Source organism: Macadamia integrifolia, chromosome 4 (genome assembly GCF_013358625.1).
Source record: "Macadamia integrifolia cultivar HAES 741 chromosome 4, SCU_Mint_v3, whole genome shotgun sequence".
In the NCBI taxonomy this organism is placed as follows: Eukaryota; Viridiplantae; Streptophyta; class Magnoliopsida; order Proteales; family Proteaceae; genus Macadamia; species Macadamia integrifolia.
Genome location: NC_056560.1, coordinates 16,795,353 through 16,817,952, shown reverse-complemented (window position 1 = coordinate 16,817,952; position 22,600 = coordinate 16,795,353). Strand labels below are relative to the sequence as shown.

Below are 22,600 nucleotides of genomic sequence, written 5' to 3'. Positions count from 1 at the left end.
TTTTTTTTTTTAATGGAGAGAGATAATTATAGAGAGTGCGGAAGGGGGAGATACGTGAGAGGATGAGTGAAAGATAATTATGAAGACTGGGGAGGGACTATAGTTTTTAAGGCGGTAATGCGACGGAGGCGTTTGAGGGTCTTTCGGAGTGCCTTAGCAATAAAGCGGGTATAAAGCGTCGCCTTATTGACTAAAGCGTTCCTGTGTAATTTTTTTATAAAACCAATCTATTTAGCTCAAATCCTAGTTGAATCCTATTACTCATATGCTAAATAAATATTAAAGGTTCATATTCATACCAATGTAAGATATTCATTAAGAAAACAAATCAATAAAGTGAATAAACTAAGTTCATCATCAATTCATCATCAATCATGAATGATCAATATTCATCTTCATCAATCATCAATCATCAATCATCAATCATCATAACATATTAACATATAATATAAATACATAATTATGAAACAAAATTATAAATATAAAGAAAAGAAGACATAAAATATACAAGTATTTATTATACTTACCTCTATGATGCTAGAATGAGTGCCTAAGCCCTAAGGTCATCCACTATATTTCTACTCCTGTCAAAGAAGTAATTAAGAACTTAGATTAAAACACATCGAAAGTAAAATTTGACATGCCAAATTAAATGGATGAGAAGTGACTAACCTGGGGATTCTTAATCATTCTAAAAACTTCAATGAAGAAAAAACATAAAATAAACTAAAATGCTAAAAATTAAGTAAACAATGAAAGCCAAATACTTAAAAGTTTAAGGACTTAAAAAACTTTAAAGTTCAAAGACTCAAAATACTTTAATGTTCAAAGACTCAAAGACTTTCAATCCAAATCAGTTATTAAATTAAAATCTTCTTCTTCTTCTGCATTCTGTTGCTGGCTTGCATCATTTGGAGCTATTCCATAATCGTTTTCAATGTTTTCATCATCACGAATATCCTCTTCACTCATCTCATCCACTTCTTCATTTGAAGAATCCTCAAGCTCAACCCTCCTACCACGTCGGGTGTAGTAAAGATTTGTTCCACTGGCAAATGCTGGAGCCCTCTTTGGTCTATTGTGGCCTTGATATGATGAAGATGCCCCAAGTGTTCTATCAACATCTCTCCAAGTGAGATCATTCTCAGGATGAACTAATTCATCCTCTGATTCACCAATCATCCACTTACTACTCCAATTAAGCTCATCAAACAATAATGGATTGTAGTTTCTGCATTGTTCTTTTCTTTCTTGGAACCTTGCTTGAAGCCGGTGATTATACTGAATGTAGACAAGATCATTTAACCGTTGATGCTCTAACCTATTCCTCTTATTGGTGTGAATCTGAAAAACATTAATAATGCGAGATTATCTATTTATCTTCAATAAAACCATATTAAGTGAAGTACATGTTGATGTAGGGGATTTCCTAGACAACTAAGGTCCCTACAAGAGTGACTCAATTGGGGTAAGACAAACTTAAGGGGGATCTTGAGGTTAGGTTGGGATTTAGATATGCTCAGCAAAACAAAATTCAACATACAATAAATAAAGACAAATCAACATGTAGCCAGGAGCAATATCAATCTAAGCGAAAAAACACACAAAAACTTACTTTAGCTTCAAGTGGGGACATGGGGAATGGAACAAACGTCATGCGAATATTAGGTTCAGCACAAATCAATCTAGATACCAAACAAGATATGCAAACAATCAATGTCCTCCAGCAGCCAACTAAAATAGAAAATCAGCAAGGGTTTTGGAAATATAACAATGAAGAAAAGACTTAAAACAATAGATGAAATAGGTATAAACAAAGGGGCAGGAGCTGGTTTCAATGATAATGGGCTGCAAACATATAACAGGGGATTAATGGAGGTGGGGAGTTTAGTTTAATTACTTACCTATCCACTGTTCAAACAGAGAAGAGAAGAAGAAATCAAAGTCTACCGAGATTAAGGATTGCTGTCCAGATTGAATGCTGTAGAAGAAAACCTTTTGGAATTATTGCAGCTCTTGTTTGCTTGAAGGGAGAACAAAGTGCAGTAGCCAGTCTTCGATTGCTTGACGAAGAGGCAGCAGTATCCTTAACAGTAGTGCAAAGAAACAATGGTGCTTTGATCGATCCTTGGCTGCTTGAGGGAAGAGCACCTGTCTTCAACAATAATACCAGAAAAACAGAGAGGCTGCAATATTAAGACAGCTGAGAGAAAGAGGGAGAGGGGAAGAAAACCGAGAAAGAGAGGAACCGAGAGAGAGAGAGAGAGAGAGAGAGAGAGAGAGAGAGAGAGAGAGAGAGAGAGAGAGAGAGAATTAGAAAGGGAGAGGGAAATTGTAGGGGGTTGGGAGTTTTCCAATTTGGACAAACTTTCGAAGTTCTCATTCATTCCTTCCATCGTGGCCTAGGCCATTACATAAATATAAAACTTAGTTACTAAAAATAAAAAAGAACCAATTGGAAAGTAAATAAAGACTTCCTAAAAACTAACAACTAATAAAGTAGTTTCCTAATTAATTAAAAGACTAACAAGGAAAATAATATTCTAAAAATAAACTACTAAACTAACAACTAATGGGGCCCACAAGATTTGCTGAAATCTAGAAAGAGAGAGGGACTCAATCCAGTGATGGAAAGGCTGGATCGAGCCTTCTTCTTCTTCTTCTTCTTCTTCTTCTTCTTCTTTCTATTCTTCCAGCCACAAAGAGGGTTGTTTCTTCTTCTTCTTGCGTCTGTACACTTTGATGTTTCCATCAACTCTCCCCGGCTTGGAAGAATTCACCTCCGGTGAATTAAAGCTCATGTAATATTCAAGCAAGTATGGGTTGAGTTGTTAGATTTCTTGCAATGTGATCCAAGTGTTGTCAATTTTCGGACGTCTACGCCACTTGACCAAGAACTCTCTAGAACCTCCAGTGTGTGTGGACACAATCCTCTCATCAAGGATTTCCTTAACTTCTTCAGTTCTTCTCGTGACCTTAGGCACAGGTGGTAATGAGGTGGAGGGAAGTGGTTGGTTTGGCTCAGTAGTCTCATCAATGGTGAAGGGGAAGTCCTCAAGGTCATCAGGATAGAAAGGGGTAAAGATAGAGGTAACATGGTATGGGACTAGGTCTTCAACATTGAAAATATTACTGATCTCCATGCTAGCTGGCAGATCAAGAACATACGCATTGGCACCTATCCTCTTGAGTACCTTGAACGGACCTGTGCTATGAGCATGTAGCTTGTTCGCTTTTCCGCTAAGAAAGCGTTGCTGCATGATTCTTACCATCACCATATCGCCCTCTTGAAACTCTTGTAGCCTTCTTTGCACATCTGCCTTCGATTTGTATTGCTCATTGCTCAGTGCTATCTGTTTTCTTATACCTGCATGCAAATCATGTATATGCTGAGCAAAAGATTCGGCTGATTGGGAAATCCTGGAACTAGACACGACTGGGATAAGGTCTATGGGTGCCCGGGGCTAGTATCCTGAACAGATCTCAAAGGGGGACAGACTAGTGGTACGGTTCTTAGAACTATTATATACAAACTCAGTCTGGCTAAGGACTTGATCCCAACTGGTAAGGTGTTCTCCTATGAGGCAACGCAATAAATTCCCTAAGTTCCTATTGACAACCTCGGTCTGGCCATTGGTCTGAGGGTGAAAAGCGGAGGAGAAACGGAGCTTTGTGCCCATCATCCACCATAGGGTCCTCCAAAAATGACTGGTGAACTTAACATCCCTATCGGACACTATGGTGAGGGGCAACCCATGGTACCTGACAACCTCATTAAAGAAAAGTCTGGCTACTATGGATGCATCAGAGGTCTTAGAGCATGGGATGAAATGGGCCATCTTCGAGAAGTGGTCCATAACCACATAAACAGAATCATGGCCTCTCGAAGTTCTTGGTACACCAAGCACGAAGTCCATGCTAAGGTCCTGCCAAGGGGAATGGGGAACGGGTAGGGGAGTGTACAAACCCGTGTTTTGCTTTTGTTGTTTGGCGGTCTGGCATGTCCTGCACTGATTCACAACTCTAGCAACCTCCCTCTTCAGTCCTGGCCAAAAGAATCGGTCTTCAACAAGGGTGATGGTCTTATCTCGACCGAAATGGCCAGCGACTCCCCCAGCGTGCAATTCCCATATCAGGAAATCTCGGAGTAAAGTCTTGGGAATGCACAACTTGCTTCCTTTAAAAAGGAATCCCTCCCTAAGTAGGTAGTCCGAGCGGTTGACCGGGTTGCCTTCACTCAAGGAAGTGAACGGCTCACTAAAATCAGGACAGGTGGGGTATTTGTCCTTAACTTGCTCGAACCCTACAACCTCTACACTCATTGCTTGGAGTAGCACACTAGCCCGACTCCTAGCATTGGTATAACTGAGGAACATATTCAGCCGGCTCGGTGCATTTGCAACAATATTCTCCACACTAGGTCTGTGTTTGAGTACAAAAGTGTACTCTTTGAGAAACTCAACCCACTTGGCATGCCTCTGGTTAAATTTCTTTGGGGCACTTAGGTATCTCAGAGCTTGTTGGTCAGAGAATAGCACGAATTCTTTCGGTAAATGGTAATGTCGCCATTAGCGTAGTGATTGGACAACCGCATTGAATTCCTTGTCGTATGTGGAATATCGTTGCCTAGCTTCATTAAGCTTCTCACTAAAATGGGCAACAGGGTGGGCCTCTTGTCCTAGGACACCACCTATCCCAATACCAGATGCATCGCAATTCACTTCGAAACTTTAGAGAAATCTGGGAGGCACAGGACTGGAGCTTCAGTCATAAGCTTTTTAATCTCATTAAAGGCCTTCGTAGCACTCTTAGTCCATTGAAACTTCTTTTTTCATGCAATCGGTGATAAGAGACATAATGGAACTAAACCGGTAAATGAACCTCTTGTAGAAAGTGGCTAAGCCATGAAAGCTTCATATCTCATGGATATTAGTTGGCTCAGGCCACTCTACAATCGCTCTCACTTTCTCAAGGTCAGTAGATACTCCCTGAGTTGACACAACAAATCCTAAGAAGATGACTTGATCACTCATGAAGGTGCACTTCTTGAGGTTGACATAGAGTTTCTCTTGTAAGAGCACATGAAAAACCTTCTGTAAGTGATCCAAGTGGGAAGACGCGGTCTTACTATAGATGAGGATGTCATCAAAGAACTTGCTAATGAATGGTTAAAGCACTTGATTCATTATCCTCATGAAGGTGCTAAGTGCATTTGACAAGCCAAAAGGCATGACTAACCACTCAAAGAGGCCATCCTTCGTCTTGAAGGTTGTCTTCCACTCATCTCCAGGCCTAACCCTAATCTGGTGGTACCCGCTCTTGAGATCATTCTTCAAAAAGATCGAAGAGTTAGCCATCATATCCAGCATGTCATCAAGCCTAGGGATAGGGAACCTATACTTGATTGTGATCTTATTAATGGCCCTACTATCAACACACATACGCCAGGTGCCATCTTTCTTTGGCGTGAGCAAGGCAGGTACATCACACGGGCTAAGGCTCTCCCTAATGAATCCCTTCTGCAATAGTTCATCCACTTGTCGTTTGAGTTTGGCGTGTTCTTTGGGATTCATTCGGTAATGGGGTAAGTTCGGAAGAGAGGTGATGTAGATATGCACCCATGGAGCAGCCCATACCCATTTGGGTATCCAGTGAACGATGAATCGGACTCATATTGAGTCTTTGACCAGTAGGATCTTTTAGGATTTTATTTTTATTCTCCTGCAATCTTTTATTTCAGTAACTTAGGTAGGTGATAACTACTAGGATTTAGTTTCCAAGTAATTTGAGTTTCCAAGTTAGAGTACGTTTTCTTTTAATGTTGGGTTTCTTTTAAATGCATGTAATCATTTAATTAGAGAAGAGAATGATGAATTGAGTTTTGAGTGTTGAGAGCCTGAGGGCTGTGTGCGTGATTCTTCTCCCCCCTTCTTAGTGCGATTTTTCCCCTCCCCTGCAACTCTGAGACTCTATCTCAGGGAATTCTTCCCTACCCTTACCGGCCCTCCATCAATTGGTATCAGAGCCGAAGGATCCTATTCCTTCCCCATCTTTGTTCTTCCCTTCCCATTCTCTGTGTCTGATTCCACCGATACTGAGAACACAGTGAAAAAAAAAAAAGAGTCGAGGTCGAAGTCGGAGAAGCAGCAGAAAGCGATAGCAGAAAAAAAAAAAAAAAAAAAAAACCCCAAACCCTCCCTGCCCTCGGCCTTCTCTGTTCCTTCCGGCAGCACCACCTGCCCTCCGCCTTCTCTGTCCCTTCCGACAGCAGCCGCCGCCTCCTCTCTGTGTCCGACGGCAAAGAAAAAAGAGAAAAGAATCGAGAAGAAAGAAGAAGAGAGAAGAGAGAGAGTCAAAGAGAGAGCGAGACAGAACCAAAAAAGTGAACATACCTGGTTCCCAGTCTTCTCGCCTCCTCCCGCACATTGACTTTCTTCGTTGTGAAGTACCCGTTGTTGATCAAAGTCCCCGTTGCTGATCACCACCTCCATCGAAGTCACAATCCATCATTGAAGTCACCGCCTCCTCTCTGTGTCCGACGGCAAAGAAAAAAAAAAAAAGAACCGTGAAGCAAGAAAAGTCGAGAAGAGGGAGAGATAGAAGCTAGAAGGAAGAAGAGAAGAAAGAAGAAGCAGAAGAAAAAAAGGAAAAAAACAGACGAGAAGAAGAAGAAGAAGAAAGAGAAGTCGAGAAGAGAGAGAAAGGACCACATACCTGCAAAGCCATCGCGAGCCTCTCTCTTGCTTGGAGCCGACTCCCGCTGCTGATTCCGTCTCTAAGAAGAGCCTTCGGTCGATTGTTTCTCTTCGGTAATCCCAAACCCCACCCCTGATAACCCTTTTCACTCTTACTCTCTTCAATTTGTTGGATTTTTCCACTTTGCCCTTCTGTTTGTCTTTAACTCTTTATCCCCATATTTTTCCCTTATTTCCAACTATATCCCTGACCCACGCGTGACATCCCTTGGTGACTTAAAGTGAACTTCATCTATTTACAATTCTACCCTCCCTTGACAAAAAAAAATAACGGAAAAAAAAAACTGGCCAATGGATCTCAATCTTTTAGCGGATATTCGTCAACAAATGCAGTTGATAATAGAGAAGCTCGATGAGGCTCAACGACATTGCACGGAAATCAAATCCATAGCACACTCTACCTTCACCATTGGAAGTTGAAGATCAACTTGTGGAAAACTTTAAATCGATTGATCTCATTAGTGAACTGATCGATTTTATTTTTCCGAGTCACTACTACACCAAAGAACTTTGTGTCGTAGATCTCATAGCATTCGATCGTGATTTCATACAGGTAAGGATGAATGTTGATCGATTGGTGTTAATTCTCCCGTTCTACAAAACTCGTGGACGAGTTTTTCTCAACATCGGGGGAATTGATGTAGATATGCACCCATGGAGCAGCCCATACCCATTTGGGTATCCAGTGAACGATGAACCGGACTCATATTGAGTCTTTAACCAGTAGGATCTTTTAGGATTTTATTTTTATTCTCCTGCAATCTTTTATTTCAGTAACTTAGGTAGGTGATAGCTACTAGGATTTAGTTTCCAAGTAATTTGAGTTTCCAAATTAGAATACGTTTTCTTTTAATGTTGGGTTTCTTTTACTATTTAAATGCATGTAATTGTTTAATTAGAGAAGAGAATGATGAATTGAGTTTTGAGTGTTGAGAGCCTGAGGGCTGTGTGCGTGATTCTTCTCCCTCCTTCTTAGTGCGATTTTTCCCCTCCCCTGCAACTCTGAGACTCTATCTCAGGGAATTCTTCCCTACCCCTACCGGCCCTCCATCAAGAGGATCCTGGACTAAATCAATAGCGTGTTGGATGTCACGCATAGGTGGTAACTCATCAGGTGGTTCCTCAGGGAATAACCTCTCGAATTTCCTCAACAAGGGTCGCACTTCTCTAGGAGCCTCATTGAATAAGCGTGACCTATCGGTATTACTCTGTATGGCAACTAGAGCATAAATCACCCGACTCTTGACACTCTCCTTCAAATTGTTGATTTAAAATGTTGAGTGTTTTGGTGGGGGTGTGTTTGGATGTACTCCCTTGTGTTCTGGAACCCTAACTTCCTTAGGGGCACTGGGGGTCAGTCTGATCTTCCTTTGAACTCAAAGACATAGGTGTTAGACTTCCCGTAATTGGTGACATCCCGATCATATAACCAGGGTCTACCTTGGATGATGTGGGCAACATCCATCTCTAGGACATCACACCACACTCGATCCTCATATCCTGCAAAGTGTAGGGGAACTAAACACCTCAGACTAACAGGAATGGTGGACTGATCAACCTAGGCAACTTTGTAAGGCTTAGGGTGGGGTTCAGGTTTGAGGCCCATTCGAGCAACAACGCTCTTGGCGACCACATTGATGCAACTCCCGCTGTTTATGGCGACGCAACAGTTCTTACCCTGATGACATGTGTAAGTGATGAAAATATTAGTTCGTCGCCAATCATTGCTACTCTTAGGTTGTGAGACCATGCAACGCACAATGTCGAGCTTGATGTCACCGGCCTTGGTGTCCTCATCAGATATGGTCTCATCTGGTCTATGGTCCTCATACTCATGGTCCTGAAAACCCTCTTGGTCACCTTCTTCAGGGGTTTGCTCTCCCATATAAAGATTCCTATTGGGACACTCTCTGGAGAAGTGACCAAACCCGCGACACTTGAAGCACTATTGTTGCCCACTACTCTTGGGTGCTTCTCCCAAAATTCCTTTACCCTTGTCAAATTGACGCTGTGGTGCAGCAGTGGGTTTTGGGAGTCCAATTGAGCCTTGGGGTGGTTTTCTAAATTGGGACTCCCCAACTTGGAAGCTCTTCCTCTGAGAATAAGTTCTCATGGAGGATTCCACCTCAAGGGCTATCCTGAAGGCCTGTGGAACGTCTCACACCAGGTGGGGTGCCATACGAGACTGAATTTCGGAGTTGAGTCCGATAAGGAATTTGGATAGTGTCTGCTCAACATCCTCCCGAATACGGCTTCTAATTTTCAATTCGTTGAACTTGTTCATATATTCGGTCACAGTCAACTTTCCTTGCTTTAGGGTATTCATTTTATTAAACAACTGGAGCCTATAAGTGATAGGCAAAAATTCCCTCTTGAGCCGCTCTTGCATTTATACCCAGGTGGTGATTGGCTCAAGTCCTAGGTGGTCCTCCTGGTACTCTTGGTCTGTCCAGAAGTCCTGAGCAGCTCCAATAAGCTTGAACTTAGCAAATCGGTAGCGGACTTCCTTTGGTATATCGTAGAAATCAAAGTACCTATCCATCTGCTTGATCCAATCCAGAAGGATCCTAGCATCAATCTGATCATCGTAGGTAGGGGCATCTACCTTAATCATCCATCTGACATCAAAGCCCCTATCATGATGTTCATAACCCTCATCATCTCCATATTGGGTTTGGCATCTTGGCGGTGGGCCTCGACCCCTACCCCTATCCCTACCACGCCCTAGGCCTTAGAAGTTATCCCCTATCTGGTCATAATCATCATTCTGGTTATTCTCGTTTAGTTCCTCAGGGTTAGGGCCTCTGCCCCTAGGTTCAGTACCAGTTGTGTTATGGCCTTACCATCCATCAAGGTTTTGGGCACTTGTCTCGAGGGCAGCCAACTTATCGGTAAGGGCTTGGAGATGGGCAGCTTGTGTTTCTTGTATGGCTTGGACGACTTTCATAAATTCAGCCAATTACTCAGATTTAGTGGAGGTGCTAGGGGGTCAGACATGTCTTGATATCCTCTACCATTACGAGTGGACGTAAGGAGATGGGCAGCCAAGGTACGGTTGCCACCAAAGACTCAAGGTCTACTCAGAATCTCCAATTGAAACAGGTAGTTAGCTCTTTCACTCTTGAGGTCAGAAATCTCCCTCTCAAGTATGTGCTTTTGGAGGGAATAGCGTCCAATGCTATTTGGTCCCGCCAACTTAAGAAAGAAAAGGGTGTCCTCTAATCTATGGTAACACTCTCTTAGCTCGGACTTGACTACGGATAGATTGCGACGGAGATTAGACCTCAGAAGGTAAAACATGTAAACAAGGGACAGCAGTACCTAATTACCCTAAACCTAGACATAACCATACTCTGATATCAAGATGATGCAGGGGATTTCCTAGACAACTAAGGTCCCTACAAGAGTAACTCAATTGGGGTAAGAGAAACTTAAGGGGGATCTTGAGGTTAGGTTGGGATTTAGATATGTTCAGCAGAACAAGAGACAAATCAAGATGTAGCCAGGAGCAATATCAATCTAAACGGAAAAACACATAAAAACTTACTTAAGCTTCAAGTGGGGACATGGGGAATGGAACAAACGTCATACGAATATTAGGTTCAGCACAAATCAATCTAGACGCCAAACAAGATATGCAAACAATCAATGTCCTCTAGCAGCCAACTAAAATAGAAAATTAGCAAGGGTTTTGGAAATATAACAGTGAAGAAAAGACTTAAAACAGTAGATGAAATAGGCATAAACGAAGGGGCAGGGGCTGGTTTCAATGATAATGGGCTGCAAACATATAACAGGGGATTAATGGAGGTGGGGAGTTTAGTTTAATTACTTACCTGTCCACTATCCAAACAGAGAAGAGAAGAAGAAATCAAAGTCTACCGAGATTAAGGATTGCTGTCCAGATTGAATGCTATAGAAGAAAACCTTTTGGAATTATTGCAGCTCTTGTTTGCTTGAAGGGAGAACAACATCCATTGACAATAGTACAGAAAACAAAGTGCAGTAGCCAGTTTTTGTTGCTTGAAGAAGAGGTAGTAGTATCCTTAACAGTAGTGCAGAGAAACAATGGTGCTTTGATCGATCCTTGGCTGCTTGAGGGAAGAGCACCTGTCTTCAACAATAATACCAGAAAAATAGAGAGGCTGCAATATTAAGACAGCCGAGAGAAAGAGGGAGAGGGGAAGAAAACCGAGAAAGAGAGGAACCGAGAGAAAAGAGAGAATTTAATGAGAGAGAGAGAGAATTAGAAAGGGAGAGGGAAATTGTACGGGGTTGGGAGTTTTCCAATTTGGACAAACTTTCGAAGTTCTCATTCATTCCTTCCATCGTGGCCTAGGCCATTACATAAATATAAAGCTTAGTTACTAAAAATAAAAAAAGTACCAATTGGAAAGTAAATAAAGACTTCCTAAAAACTAACAACTAATAAAATAGTTTCCTAATTAATTAAAAGGGCTAACAAGGAAAAGAATATTCTAAAAATAAACTACTAAACTAACAACTAATGGGGCCCATAAGATTTGCTGAAATCTGGAAAGAGAGAGGGATTCGATCCATCGCTGGAAAGGCTGGATCGAGCCTCCTTTTCTTCCTCTTTTTTCTTCTTCTTCTTCTTTCTATTCTTCCAACCACAAAGATGGCTGTTTCTTCTTCTTCTTGCATCTGTACACCTTGATGTCTCCATCACAGGTACTCAGAACTCAATACTCACAAATTCAAATGTGCTCTAATTGTGCTCACAACCAGAAGATGAGTAACAAAGACCAAGTATGCGCAATGCAAGCTTTGAAAGGTCAGGAGCAGTATTTCTATGTGAAGACCACCAAAAGACTATAAATATATAATATAAAAAAACATAGGTCAAGTAAAAAATCAACATACGAAGTTCTAAACTAATTAGAACTTTAAAAGGAAATATACTTACTACAATTCAACTTGTCCCTTTGTCTAATCGCCATGTCCTTTGAAAAACTTCCTTGAGCAATGGTATACTTGTTAATCTGGAGAATGATCTTATCTTGTAAGGTCTCATCAGGCACCAAACTTGCAAGAACATCATTGAAGGCATCACTTGCTTTTTGAGCTACGTCCAACTCATTATCTGGATTATCTACTATTGCCTTAAAGAACTTGTTTGGATTGAGGAAAAAGGCAGCTAAATATATTGGTCCATCCATCATAGTCTCACAACGGTGATCAACAATCCCAATGATTTTCTTCTATTTCCTTTCATTGCCTCCAAATTTTTTTTTGATGTTCTTCTTTGCCACTTGTATTGCCATATATATATTTCAAGCATAGTAGGCAACTCATCACCATCTACAATCCTCAAGGGTTGAAGAAGAAGTTGTGATGCTCTTATACAATCCATCACACCATTCCAGAATGTTGTAGCAAACACAGTCTCAAAAGCTTTCTTCCCTGCCTCTGTTGATGCAAGCTTAGAACGGGACCATTCATCATCAACAACGAATTTTTTCAAAGATTCTTTGTGCTTGTATAAGCTCTGGAGTGTTAAAAAAGAAGAGGCAAATCTAGTCACTCCAGCCCTCACTGTGTCTCCCCCTATTTTTTGCCTCATAGCTTCAAGAAAGCGAGTGTGCCTGTAGATGAATGCAGTTAATTTCCTGCCCTTAGATATAACAAACATATAAGAGTGCAATTTGCCTGTTTCTTCCATCATAAGGTCTATGCAATGAGCTACACATGGACTCCAAAACAACCTCTTCCTTTTCTCCATTAGTAGTCGACCTACTGCAACATAGTTGGCAGCATTATCAGAGACTACTTGAACCACATTATCTTCACCAATCTCTTCAACCTCACTATTAAGTAGCTTCAACAACATTTCAGCTGTTTGTGATCGGTTAAATGCATCCACAGACTCTAAAAAAAAAGTCTCCTCCAAACAGTTGACAAGAAAATTAATTAGTTGCCTTCATCTCTTGTCTGTCCACCCATCAGACATGAGTGTGCACCCATATTTCCTCCAATATCCTTGATACTTCACCTTTAACTCATCAATTTTATCCTTTTCAGATTTCAATAGAGGCCTCTTATAATAATGAATTGAAGGGTGCTTGAAACCTGGTCCATATTGACCAATAGCCTCTACCAATTCCTCAAAACTCTTTAACTTCAAAGCATTAAATGGAACACCACTCTCATAAGCCCACCTTGCAAAGTAAGAACGAAGTTTATTTCTTTCTTCTCCTTTTACACAGTTCTCCATTGTTGTCTGATATGGACCTTTATCCCGCCTATCTGCAACCACTTCTTCAGGAGTCCTCCTCACATGCTTATCCATGGGACCCCTTGTTGTTTGGATTGTGCTTGAATGATAGCTTTATTTCTTCTTGAAGTTGTCCCAGAGCTAAGGATAGGACATGAGACCCCCAAATTGGATACTATATTCTGTTGTAGTCCCGTTACTTCTATAGGTTCATCACTAACATCCAAATCATCCAAACAATCAAGGTTCCTTTTTCTCTGGTTCTTCAAGATTGCATCTCTCATCTCTTTAGCAATTGCTTCCGTTGTTTTCACACACTTGGCTATATCTCCATAGCCACCAATGAGATGTTGCTTTAATCGTTTTATTCCTCTATTGACATCCTTCTCACAAAGGGTACACTTAATCTAATTTCTGTCTGATACGTCAGGCCAATACCCATATTTCCATCCAGGATCGTTGATTTAGCTCTCCTTTTTGGATCCTTGCTTGGATCAATCGTTGACTGTGCAGTAATTGTATTTTCACCCCCACTGCTACCACCAATTATTTCCATAGATGAGTAGATGAAAATTTGTCTACAAATACAATTATACACATTTACACATTAGACCTACTTAATGGCAATCTAACAGAATAAACTAGGCAATAATAACTAATAAACTAATATATAGCTGCATATAAGAGGCTATAAGCATATTGAAATATTGAATTAATTAATTAAAAACAGAACCACAGGAATAACAGAAGAAAATGAAGAAGAAAGAAGAGAAAAAAGAAAAGGTATGGTATGCAGAAGTTGCAGAACAGAGGAAGAATGAAGAACAGAATAAGAAAGAGAAATAAGGGAGAAGAAAGACGATCTGAAGAAGGGAAAAAAAAGGAGATTGCAGAGCTCATCCACTCAGTGAAGAACAGAAGAAAATGAATAAGAAGAAAAAAAAGTATCATATCAGAAGTTGCAGAACAGAAGAAGAAGAAGAAAAACAACAAGAAAGAAGCGAGAAGAAGAAGAAAGAAGCAAGAAGCGAGAAGAAGAAGAAAAAAAAAACTCACTGTAGCTGTGGAACAAAAGAAGAAGAAAAAGCGAGAAGAAGAAAAAAAAAAAAACTTACCGTAGCTCTGGAATAGAAGAAGAAGAAGAAGAAAAAAACTGAGGAGAAGAAGAAAAAAACTGAGAAGAAGAAGAAAGAAGAGAGGAAAAAAAACCACTCACCGTAGCTCTGCATGAACAAGAAAGAATATTGAAAAAAAAAAACACAAAAACACAAAAACATACCTGTAGAGGGGGTACGACTATTCGTCGGAGTAAGCTCACCGCTGCCGAAGAAAAATGGTCGCCTGGATCAGTGGTTCTTCCTTGTTCCTTCTCAAAGCCCTTTTTCTCAAAACCCTTGACAAAATTCAAACTTTGTTTGTGAATTGTATTTTTGTTTTGTTTATGAATCGTGTTTTGGTTATTTTTGGTGGAGTAAAGCTAATCTCATACATCTCAAGTGTTAACAAAACCATACACCTACCAATAAAAAATCTATATTTGGAATCTTCATCAAGCAATTTTGAAATGTGTTTAAAAAAAAAAAAAACCCCATAAGGCGACCGCCTTTGTCGTAAGTCGTCCTAAGGCGTCGCTTAAGCCGCCTTATTCTATAAGGCGACCGCCATAGCCACTTCACGTAAGGCAGAACACTACCTTACCATTTCTAGGCCGCATCGGCGCCAAGGCACTGGTATTAAAAACTATGGGAGGGAGTGAATTATTATGGAGAGATTTACAAATGTAAATATGGAGAGAGAGAGAGAGAGAGAGAGAGAGAGAGAGAGAGAGAGAGAGAGAGAGAGATAATTGTAGAGAGTGGGGAGGGAGTGAATAATTATGGAGAGAGATTTAAGGAGGAGCAATAGCAAGAATGCCCACGTTTTTTCCCTTCCAACTTTTTGGTCATTTGTAAAGTTTTTCTTTGTAGATGCCAATGGTCTTTTTGTCTTTTTTAAAACGTATATCAAAGAAGTGAAGTACGTACTTTTAATAGTAGTACGATATTGAAAATTTGATATGGAGAAATATAATAATATCTCATAAGTTAAACAATAAGAGTTAGCATAGAGATGTAATAAAGTTCCTCTCTTTCCTGATGTTACCACAATACCATCTAGAATCAGAAGCCGTTGGGATTTGCAGCTTAGATTGGACTCATGTTGGGATTTTGATTCCCTATGGTCAGGCTCAATCATGGTCAACCCAGCCCGGCCTTGACTTAATGCCAAGGTTGAGTTTTCCAGCCCTTAAGTCAGGGCCGGGCCGGGCCAGGCCGGACCTAGCTAAGGGGACTTAGGGTTGGGCTAGGGTTTAAAAATACCCAGCCGAACCTGGCCCTGTTTCACCACTATCTTCTCTAATACTTCCAAATTAAGTCCTTAGGGATTCTATCAAAAGCTTTTTCTAGGTCAGTAAAGATCATATGGAGACCCTTCTTACATTCTATACATCTTTCCATAAGTCTCTTAAGTAAATAAATAGCTTTTATGCTGATCTTCCTAGCATAAAACCAAAATGTATATTTGTAATGTTAGTTTCTTGTCTCAAGCAAATTTTGGCAACTCTCTCCCATGATTTCATAGTATGACTCATATGTTTTATGCTTTTATTGTTATTATAAGTTTGAATATCACCTTTTTTTTAAATCAGAACCATAATGCTTCTCCTCCATTTGTTTGGCATATTTCTTGTGCTCATAATCTTATTGAACAACCTAGTAAGCCAAGATATACCATAGATTCCTGAGCTCTTCCACACTTCTTTAGGAAGCCCATCTGGACCTAGTGCCTTAACCTACTTTGATCTTCCTTAAAGCTTCGTTTACTTTTAGGCACCCTTATTTTTTGTACATATCAACGATATGTTGCCTTCCAAAACACTATTACTTAAAATGCCATCATTTGGTAAGCTATAGAAATAGTTTCTCTTTAAGGTCCACATCCCTTATTAGTACTTAATCATCTCACTTTTAATGCATCTGGCATGGTTGAAAGCTCTGCTCTTCTTTGCCATCTTTTTAGCTATTTTATAGATAGCTTCTCCCCTTCCTTTGTGCTCCAATTGTTATAACGATCCTCATATTTCTTCGCTCTTCTTTTTCCCACTATCTTCTTCACTTCAGTTCTAGCAAATTTATACCTTTTTAAATCCTCCTCATCCTTAGTCCTTTGCCATGTCTTAAAAGTCAAAACTTAAAACTAGATTTCTTAGCCCTAAATGAGAGCTTGAATCTTATCATTCCCCACCAAGTTTCTCTAGGTGACTTGTTTTCCTTTGGATTCGACTTCTTCAGCAATTTTCTTGATACAAGCAGTCATCTCGTTCCATCAAAAGTCCCACCTTCCTTGTTTGACCAAAATATTCTTAAATGATTTCAACTTTTCTTCTCTTAAGTTCCACCACCTAATCCTTTGGCAAGTATTCTCACCTCTCTTACGATTTAGCGTTTTGAGACACGTATCTATGACCACTGGTCTATGTTTTGTCGTTATGTTCTCCCCTAGTATAACATTACAATCTTTACATAGCAACTTATCTTTTCTTCAAGTTAGAAACAAATCGATTTGGCTACTATAATGCCAATTTTTTAAGGTTACTAGATATTCCTCTCTTTTCAAGGCAAGTTTTTACTATGGATAAATCATAAGCTACAACAAAATCTAAAACTGAAGTCCCCTCCTCATTCCTTTCTCCAAAACCATATACTCCATGAATTCTTTCATAGCCTCTATGATCTCTTCCAAAATGACCATTCTTTTTTTCACACGTATGTATCTTATTTTTCACCCATATATTTATTAATTCCTTGGTTGTTTCTTAGTTGCTTCATTATTTATATTGGTATCTTTATGCCCTTCTGAAGAAATACATACTAATTACTATGTAAATTGACTGAAAAAATGTCAAACATATCCTCTTTTATGCCTAAAAACAGCAACATGATGACTCTTATTATCCTCATTCTTTGGTTAGAAATCATCTTTTCTTGTTATCTAGTGCTAATGCTGGCCAGTGTGCTTAATGTGTTGTTATTATGTGATATCTTGACAAATGATGTAACTTTTTTGCACCATAATGTGACAAGAAAATGGACTTTATTCACAACCCCTGAGCGCTTACCATCTATTGTTTGGTCAAGTAATAGAATGCTGAACTTGATAATTAGGTGTGGTACAGTCGTCTGCAATGAGACCATGCCTATTATATATCGGCAGTAAGGGGAAAGTATGACAATTTTACCTGGAAATTATTTTGGCTATATTCTTATCCCAGCTATTGGGGATTGGCCATATTCTCATCTCAAGGAACTATGGTGTCTATAGTTATCGATATTTCTGCTTGTGTTATCTCATAATGATTCAAATGTTGGTTGGGAGCAGAATTGATAAATTTGGCTTGTTCTGATCTTTTTAAGAATTAGCATAATTGATCCATTGTTTTCCATTTGACATGATTGATGTGTTTGACTTTGACAATAAATTACATGCGACTTTTACCAAACTCTTTAGGGAAAGTTCCTTTTGCACTGTTTTTTTCTGGGAGCAGTAGTTATGGGAAGCAATTATGTTCTGCGAGTAGAAATATTTAGTGTTCTGTCTGTTTGGTTATTTACAAAAAGATTCCATTTTTTCTGAGTTTTTTTTTTTATTATTTTTTTTAAGATTTTTGTTAGGCAGAAGAATCGCTGTTCTTCTAAAGCACCTGAAAACCCAATAAAGGTATGTTCAGTCTCTCATACTTTTGGTTTTACCATTTGGTTCTAATTACTGAAAGCATTTCCATGTTTATTGTGTGTGTGTGTTGTACATCAAAATAATGTGTATTCTTATTGTTACTTGTTTTTCCAAAATTGCTCAGAATAGATAGTAAATTGTCAAATTTCATACATATGGACTATCCAGTTGATAGTCCATCTTGTGGAATGTGATTACTGATTTGGCAAGCCGTTAGAAAACGGTTAGTGATCCAACAATTTTATGGTAATTGGATTCTTAGTTTCTTACCCGTTTGAGTTGGGAAACATTCAGTATTTGATTATTTTGTCCTTATTATTGGTGAACAGGTACACAAGGTAGTGAATCTGGGTTCTTTTATATATATCATACAGGCACTGGGGTTATAAAATCATTTTCTTTCTTATAAACCTAGTGAATCTGCTGTTTTCCTTCATGCAGGCAGTTCGACGTATGAAGACCTCTCCTTTGACTGCTGAAGAGAAGGCACGCATTAATGAGGTGATTTGATGGATCTTGATGGTTCCACTCCCCCTCAAATGTAATTCAATTAGATAGCCACTTAAATGATCCATTTCGCTTAAAAATTTCAGGGACTTCGGGTCTTCAAGCTTGACTGGATGTCCATCTGGAAATTTATTGTTCCATATAGAGATCCATCGTTACTGCCCCGGCAATGGCGTGTTGCTCTTGGAACACAGAAGTCATATAAAAGTGACGCAGCTAAAAAAGAGAAAAGGAGAGTATATGAATCCATGAGAAGAAAGTCTAAAACTGCAGGAATTTCCTGTTGGCAAACTGCGTCAGAGAAGGAGGTAAGTTCATTTCTTGGTGGTGGCTTTAGAGCCTGTAGTCCCCAGTATCCTTCAATTCCTCCTAGTTTTCCCATATAAACTTGACAGGGTGACATTCTTATGGTTATGGATTAAATGTGTCAGCCTGTCGGATGGGGGTTTAGGCTGTATCTGGAGGAATTCATATGAAGACACTTAGGAGGTGTAATTGTATTAAAAAGATTAAAACATTCCTTGAATGGAATGTGCCCAGGCTTAGAGATATATCCATTGCTACGGCACCCATACTTGTATCCTTGCACAAGGTTTGCTTATCATTTTAGTTACCTAGAACATATTTTAAGTGCAGGATTATCCGGTTGATAATGCTTATGGAGGGAATAACAGTGGAGATGATAATTTGGATGATGAAGATGAAGCTTATGTACACGAGGCTTTCTTAGCTGATTGGAGACCTGGAAACTCCAGGCTCATATATTCTGAACTTCCACAATCAAGCTTTAGCAAAGGAGCCAAATCTGGGGATTTATCACCACAAGAGGGTGCTTGTGTTGGTGGAAAACTTGCTGGTGTTGGTGATGGGTATGGGGAAACTCAATCCAACCAAGCTCATTTGCATGAATTTCTGCCTGCTTCAATTTACTCTCAACATCTACAGAATGCATCACCTTTTACTAGTGCCAGATATGATACCTCAAACATTATGGCCTCCAATCATCTGGCGTCCGATCTGGTCTCCAAATCAGCAAAAAAGCAAGTCCATTTGCGGCCATGCCGAGTTCGTAGAAGTAATTCTCTCCAGTTGGTCAAGTTGGCTCCTGACTTGCCTCCTGTTAATCTTCCTCCATCTGTTCGTGTGATCTCCCAATCTGCTTTCAAAAGTTACTGCTCTGGATCATCTTATTCTACCAAGACTTGTACTGCTGGAGGCGGTGGTGAGATTGGAAATGCTGCTGGAACAGAAGATCAAGTTCCAAGACTTAATATAGCAAGATCGGCTACCACCCATTCAGTAAATGCTGGAAAGAACAGAACTTTTTCCATCAATCACAATACTTCAAATCCTTCAAAAGTCTCTGGCCTACCTGTAGATCAACATGTTGCAGGGGAAAAACGTGCAGAGCTGGATCTTCAGATGCATCCATTGCTGTTTCAGGCTCCTGAAGATGGCTGTTTTCCATATTACCCTTTGAACTGTGGTACCACCTCTGGCAATTTGAGTTTGTTACCTGGGAATCAGCTTCAAGCAAATTTCGATCTCTTCTGTAAGCCTCAATCTGTGGGTCAAACCCCCCCGACCCCTGGTTCTATTGAATTTCACCCACTCCTGCAAAAAACAGATGATGTTAGCGGTGATTCTGTTCCTGCATTATCTGCCTGTCGCCGATCTGTTGATCTGGAATCACTTCATGGCCATTGTGCCCAAGCTCAACAGCCAGAAACTTCTGTTCTGAGTGAGCCTCAGGTCAGGAGTAGTCTATCTGCTTCTGCTACCATACCTGCTAGCCCTTCTGATAGGAATAGTGAATTGGATTTAGAAATTCACCTAAGTTCTACATCAAGGAAGGAGAAAGTTATGACAGACAGAGCTATTACAGAACCTAATTCTAATGATCTAGAAATCAGTGGAGCAGATTGTGGAACTACAATGAGAAATCGAAGTGCTAATGGGCCTTCTTATCAAGGTAGTAGCCCACATTACCATGCTGTTTCTGTTGCTTCCAAATACAGCAGCAAAGGAGGTCCTCAAGGTGCTTGTCCCTTGGTTCCGGCAAGCAGTAGCCTAAGTGGGTATGCTGAAGATATCACAGAGCAGCAGTCGCCTCAGGAGATAGTGATGGAGCAGGAAGAATTAAGCGACTCTGATGAAGAACTCGGAGAAAATGTAGAGTTTGAATGTGAAGAGATGGCCGACTCCGATGGAGAAGGATCAGACTTTGAACAGTTTGTCAACTTACAAAATAAGGTACATCTTTTACTCTCTCTCTCTCTCTCTCTCTCTTTTGTGAATTTATTTTTTCATTAGTGTAGATGGACTGTTTGCAAAAAATTACATCCAAATCCACAACAAAAACTGTAAGCCATATAAAAGTAACCAAAGTAACCATATCGAAAAACCAACCAAAAAGGTTCTTCAGAGACGAGCTGTTTTGGTCGTGAGATTCAATCAAATCTCCAATGCATGTTCCCAAAATTAGCTCTTTCCACGTCAGCAAATTTCAATAGATGTAAATGGCCAAGTTCTCGGGGAAAAAAATTCAAATGCATGTGCTAGGTTTTTATACTTGATCTGTTTTGTCATGTGATTTGTTGGGGGTCTGATGCCCATTCCTGTCAAATGTTGTTTAGCTAGACTTCCATAATGTAGCCAAAAATATTATTGATTTAATATTGTGGTTGACTGGCTTCTTCCTTCATCTTTGGTTATGTGTGACAAAACCTATTTGTGGTTCGTACAATCTAATACAAACATCAATGGAACACTACCTGACCACGAACTGGGTGGTTACTGGGTTCCTTTTATTAAGTATTGGGTTTGAATTGATTTTGGGCTGGACCTGGTTGAATCAGGAAATGATTTAGCTTTTACAACCATTCAGGTCAGGAATGGCTATCCCCTTCATGGGCAGATTATGCAGCTATGTTCAAGTTCGATTACAATCTTATTTTCTTTCAGTGTGTACCTATTCAGCTATTAGAACTTTTTGTTATGGTACTTGTATATTGTTAATTATGTTTACCGCTGGTCAACAGGAGGCATCCTCTGCTGTGGTGGAGGAAGATGTGTCCAATGCTGATCACGAAAGCGAGCAAGGTCTGCAGACAGATGCCCATGACACCGAGGGTGATACTCGTTCCTGTAAATCAGGATTGTCAAACAAAGTGGGAGATGCCTCCTCTGAGGGGGCTGCATTGCTTGTAAGTCTAGATTCGCAGGCCCTAGGTCAATCCACTTGTTCAAAGCCGAAATTCAAAGGTGGTGGAAAAGGGGATGATCAAATTGGCAGAAGTTATTCTCAGAATGGGCTCCCGCCTCGTCCCAGTAGATCTTGCAAGAGAATGACACCAAACTCAAGTATGGAACTGCACCATCTGGACATACCAAATCCTCAACATGTAGGCAATGCTGAAGGTGCTGTTGTTTTTACCCCTGGGACGAAGCCTAGAAAGCGTGTGCCCAGAAGTAATTATACTAAGGGTGACTCTAATTGCAAAAGTAGTGATAACACAGTTGATCGCCGGACTGAGGGTAGTTGTCCAAAGGTAGAAGATGATGTAAGGAATGCCACCCCTATGTGCTCCAATGCTTTGCAAACTGGAGGTGATGCTAGGGCTCAAGGCCTCAAGGAGGTACAGGAATCCAAGCCTCAATTGTAATTTCTTCTTTGGTCCCCATCTTACTTTTCTTTTTCTTTAGATGTAAATATGGGATCTCATTAAAATGGGGAGATAGAGTTAAATGATTCAAAGTCCCAGCTTTGATTTTGCATGTTTCAAAGCTACTTAACGACCATAGGGTTAGGTCAGTCTTAAATGCACTCGTTCACTTTTGGACATTTTTAGGAGTTACATGCAAAGGGTCTGAAAGGAGCTGGACCTGCTCTTGTTGGCATGATATATGGTTATAAATTATAACAATTCATAGTCCCAAGTATGCACCATACAACTACTCAGCCTTATCTCAACTAAATAGGGTCAGTTACATGGATGACCAAAGACAACAAAGAAAATAAGTAGAGTAAAAAGGAAGAAACACAACCCAACAAATCAGTAAAATCTAACCTAAATGGGGTCGATTACATAACTTAAATGGGGTCGGTTACATGAATTGCCCTTCAATCGGATATATTTGATGTTGTACTTGGGGTAAGATCTACACTCTGCATATCTTTCTTCACTATTATGGTGAGTGAGAAAAAGGCTGACATATAATGTCAACGTAGATGTATGTTGTTAAAGGGAGAAGGAACCTTGCTGGTTTGGCGGCAACTCAGACACAACCCCTGTTTTAAAGGGGTAGCGATGTCTTTTCAGTCCCCTGA

The 22,600-nt window shown here is 40.1% G+C and overlaps 1 protein-coding gene across 1 annotated transcript in view; it reads left to right on the top strand.

Moving 5' to 3' along the window:
• LOC122076494 overlaps positions 1–22,047 on the top strand; it is a 36,188-nt gene extending 14,141 nt beyond the window's left edge. Inside the window, exons 6-10 of the mRNA XM_042641806.1 lie at positions 17,692–17,748; positions 18,205–18,264; positions 18,357–18,578; positions 18,907–20,523; positions 21,312–22,047. Coding sequence (XP_042497740.1) covers positions 17,692–17,748; positions 18,205–18,264; positions 18,357–18,578; positions 18,907–20,523; positions 21,312–21,935 — 2,580 coding nt within the window. The 3' untranslated portion in view covers positions 21,936–22,047. The remainder of the gene's footprint in view (positions 1–17,691; positions 17,749–18,204; positions 18,265–18,356; positions 18,579–18,906; positions 20,524–21,311) is intronic.
• Positions 22,048–22,600: the final 553 nt, after the last annotated feature.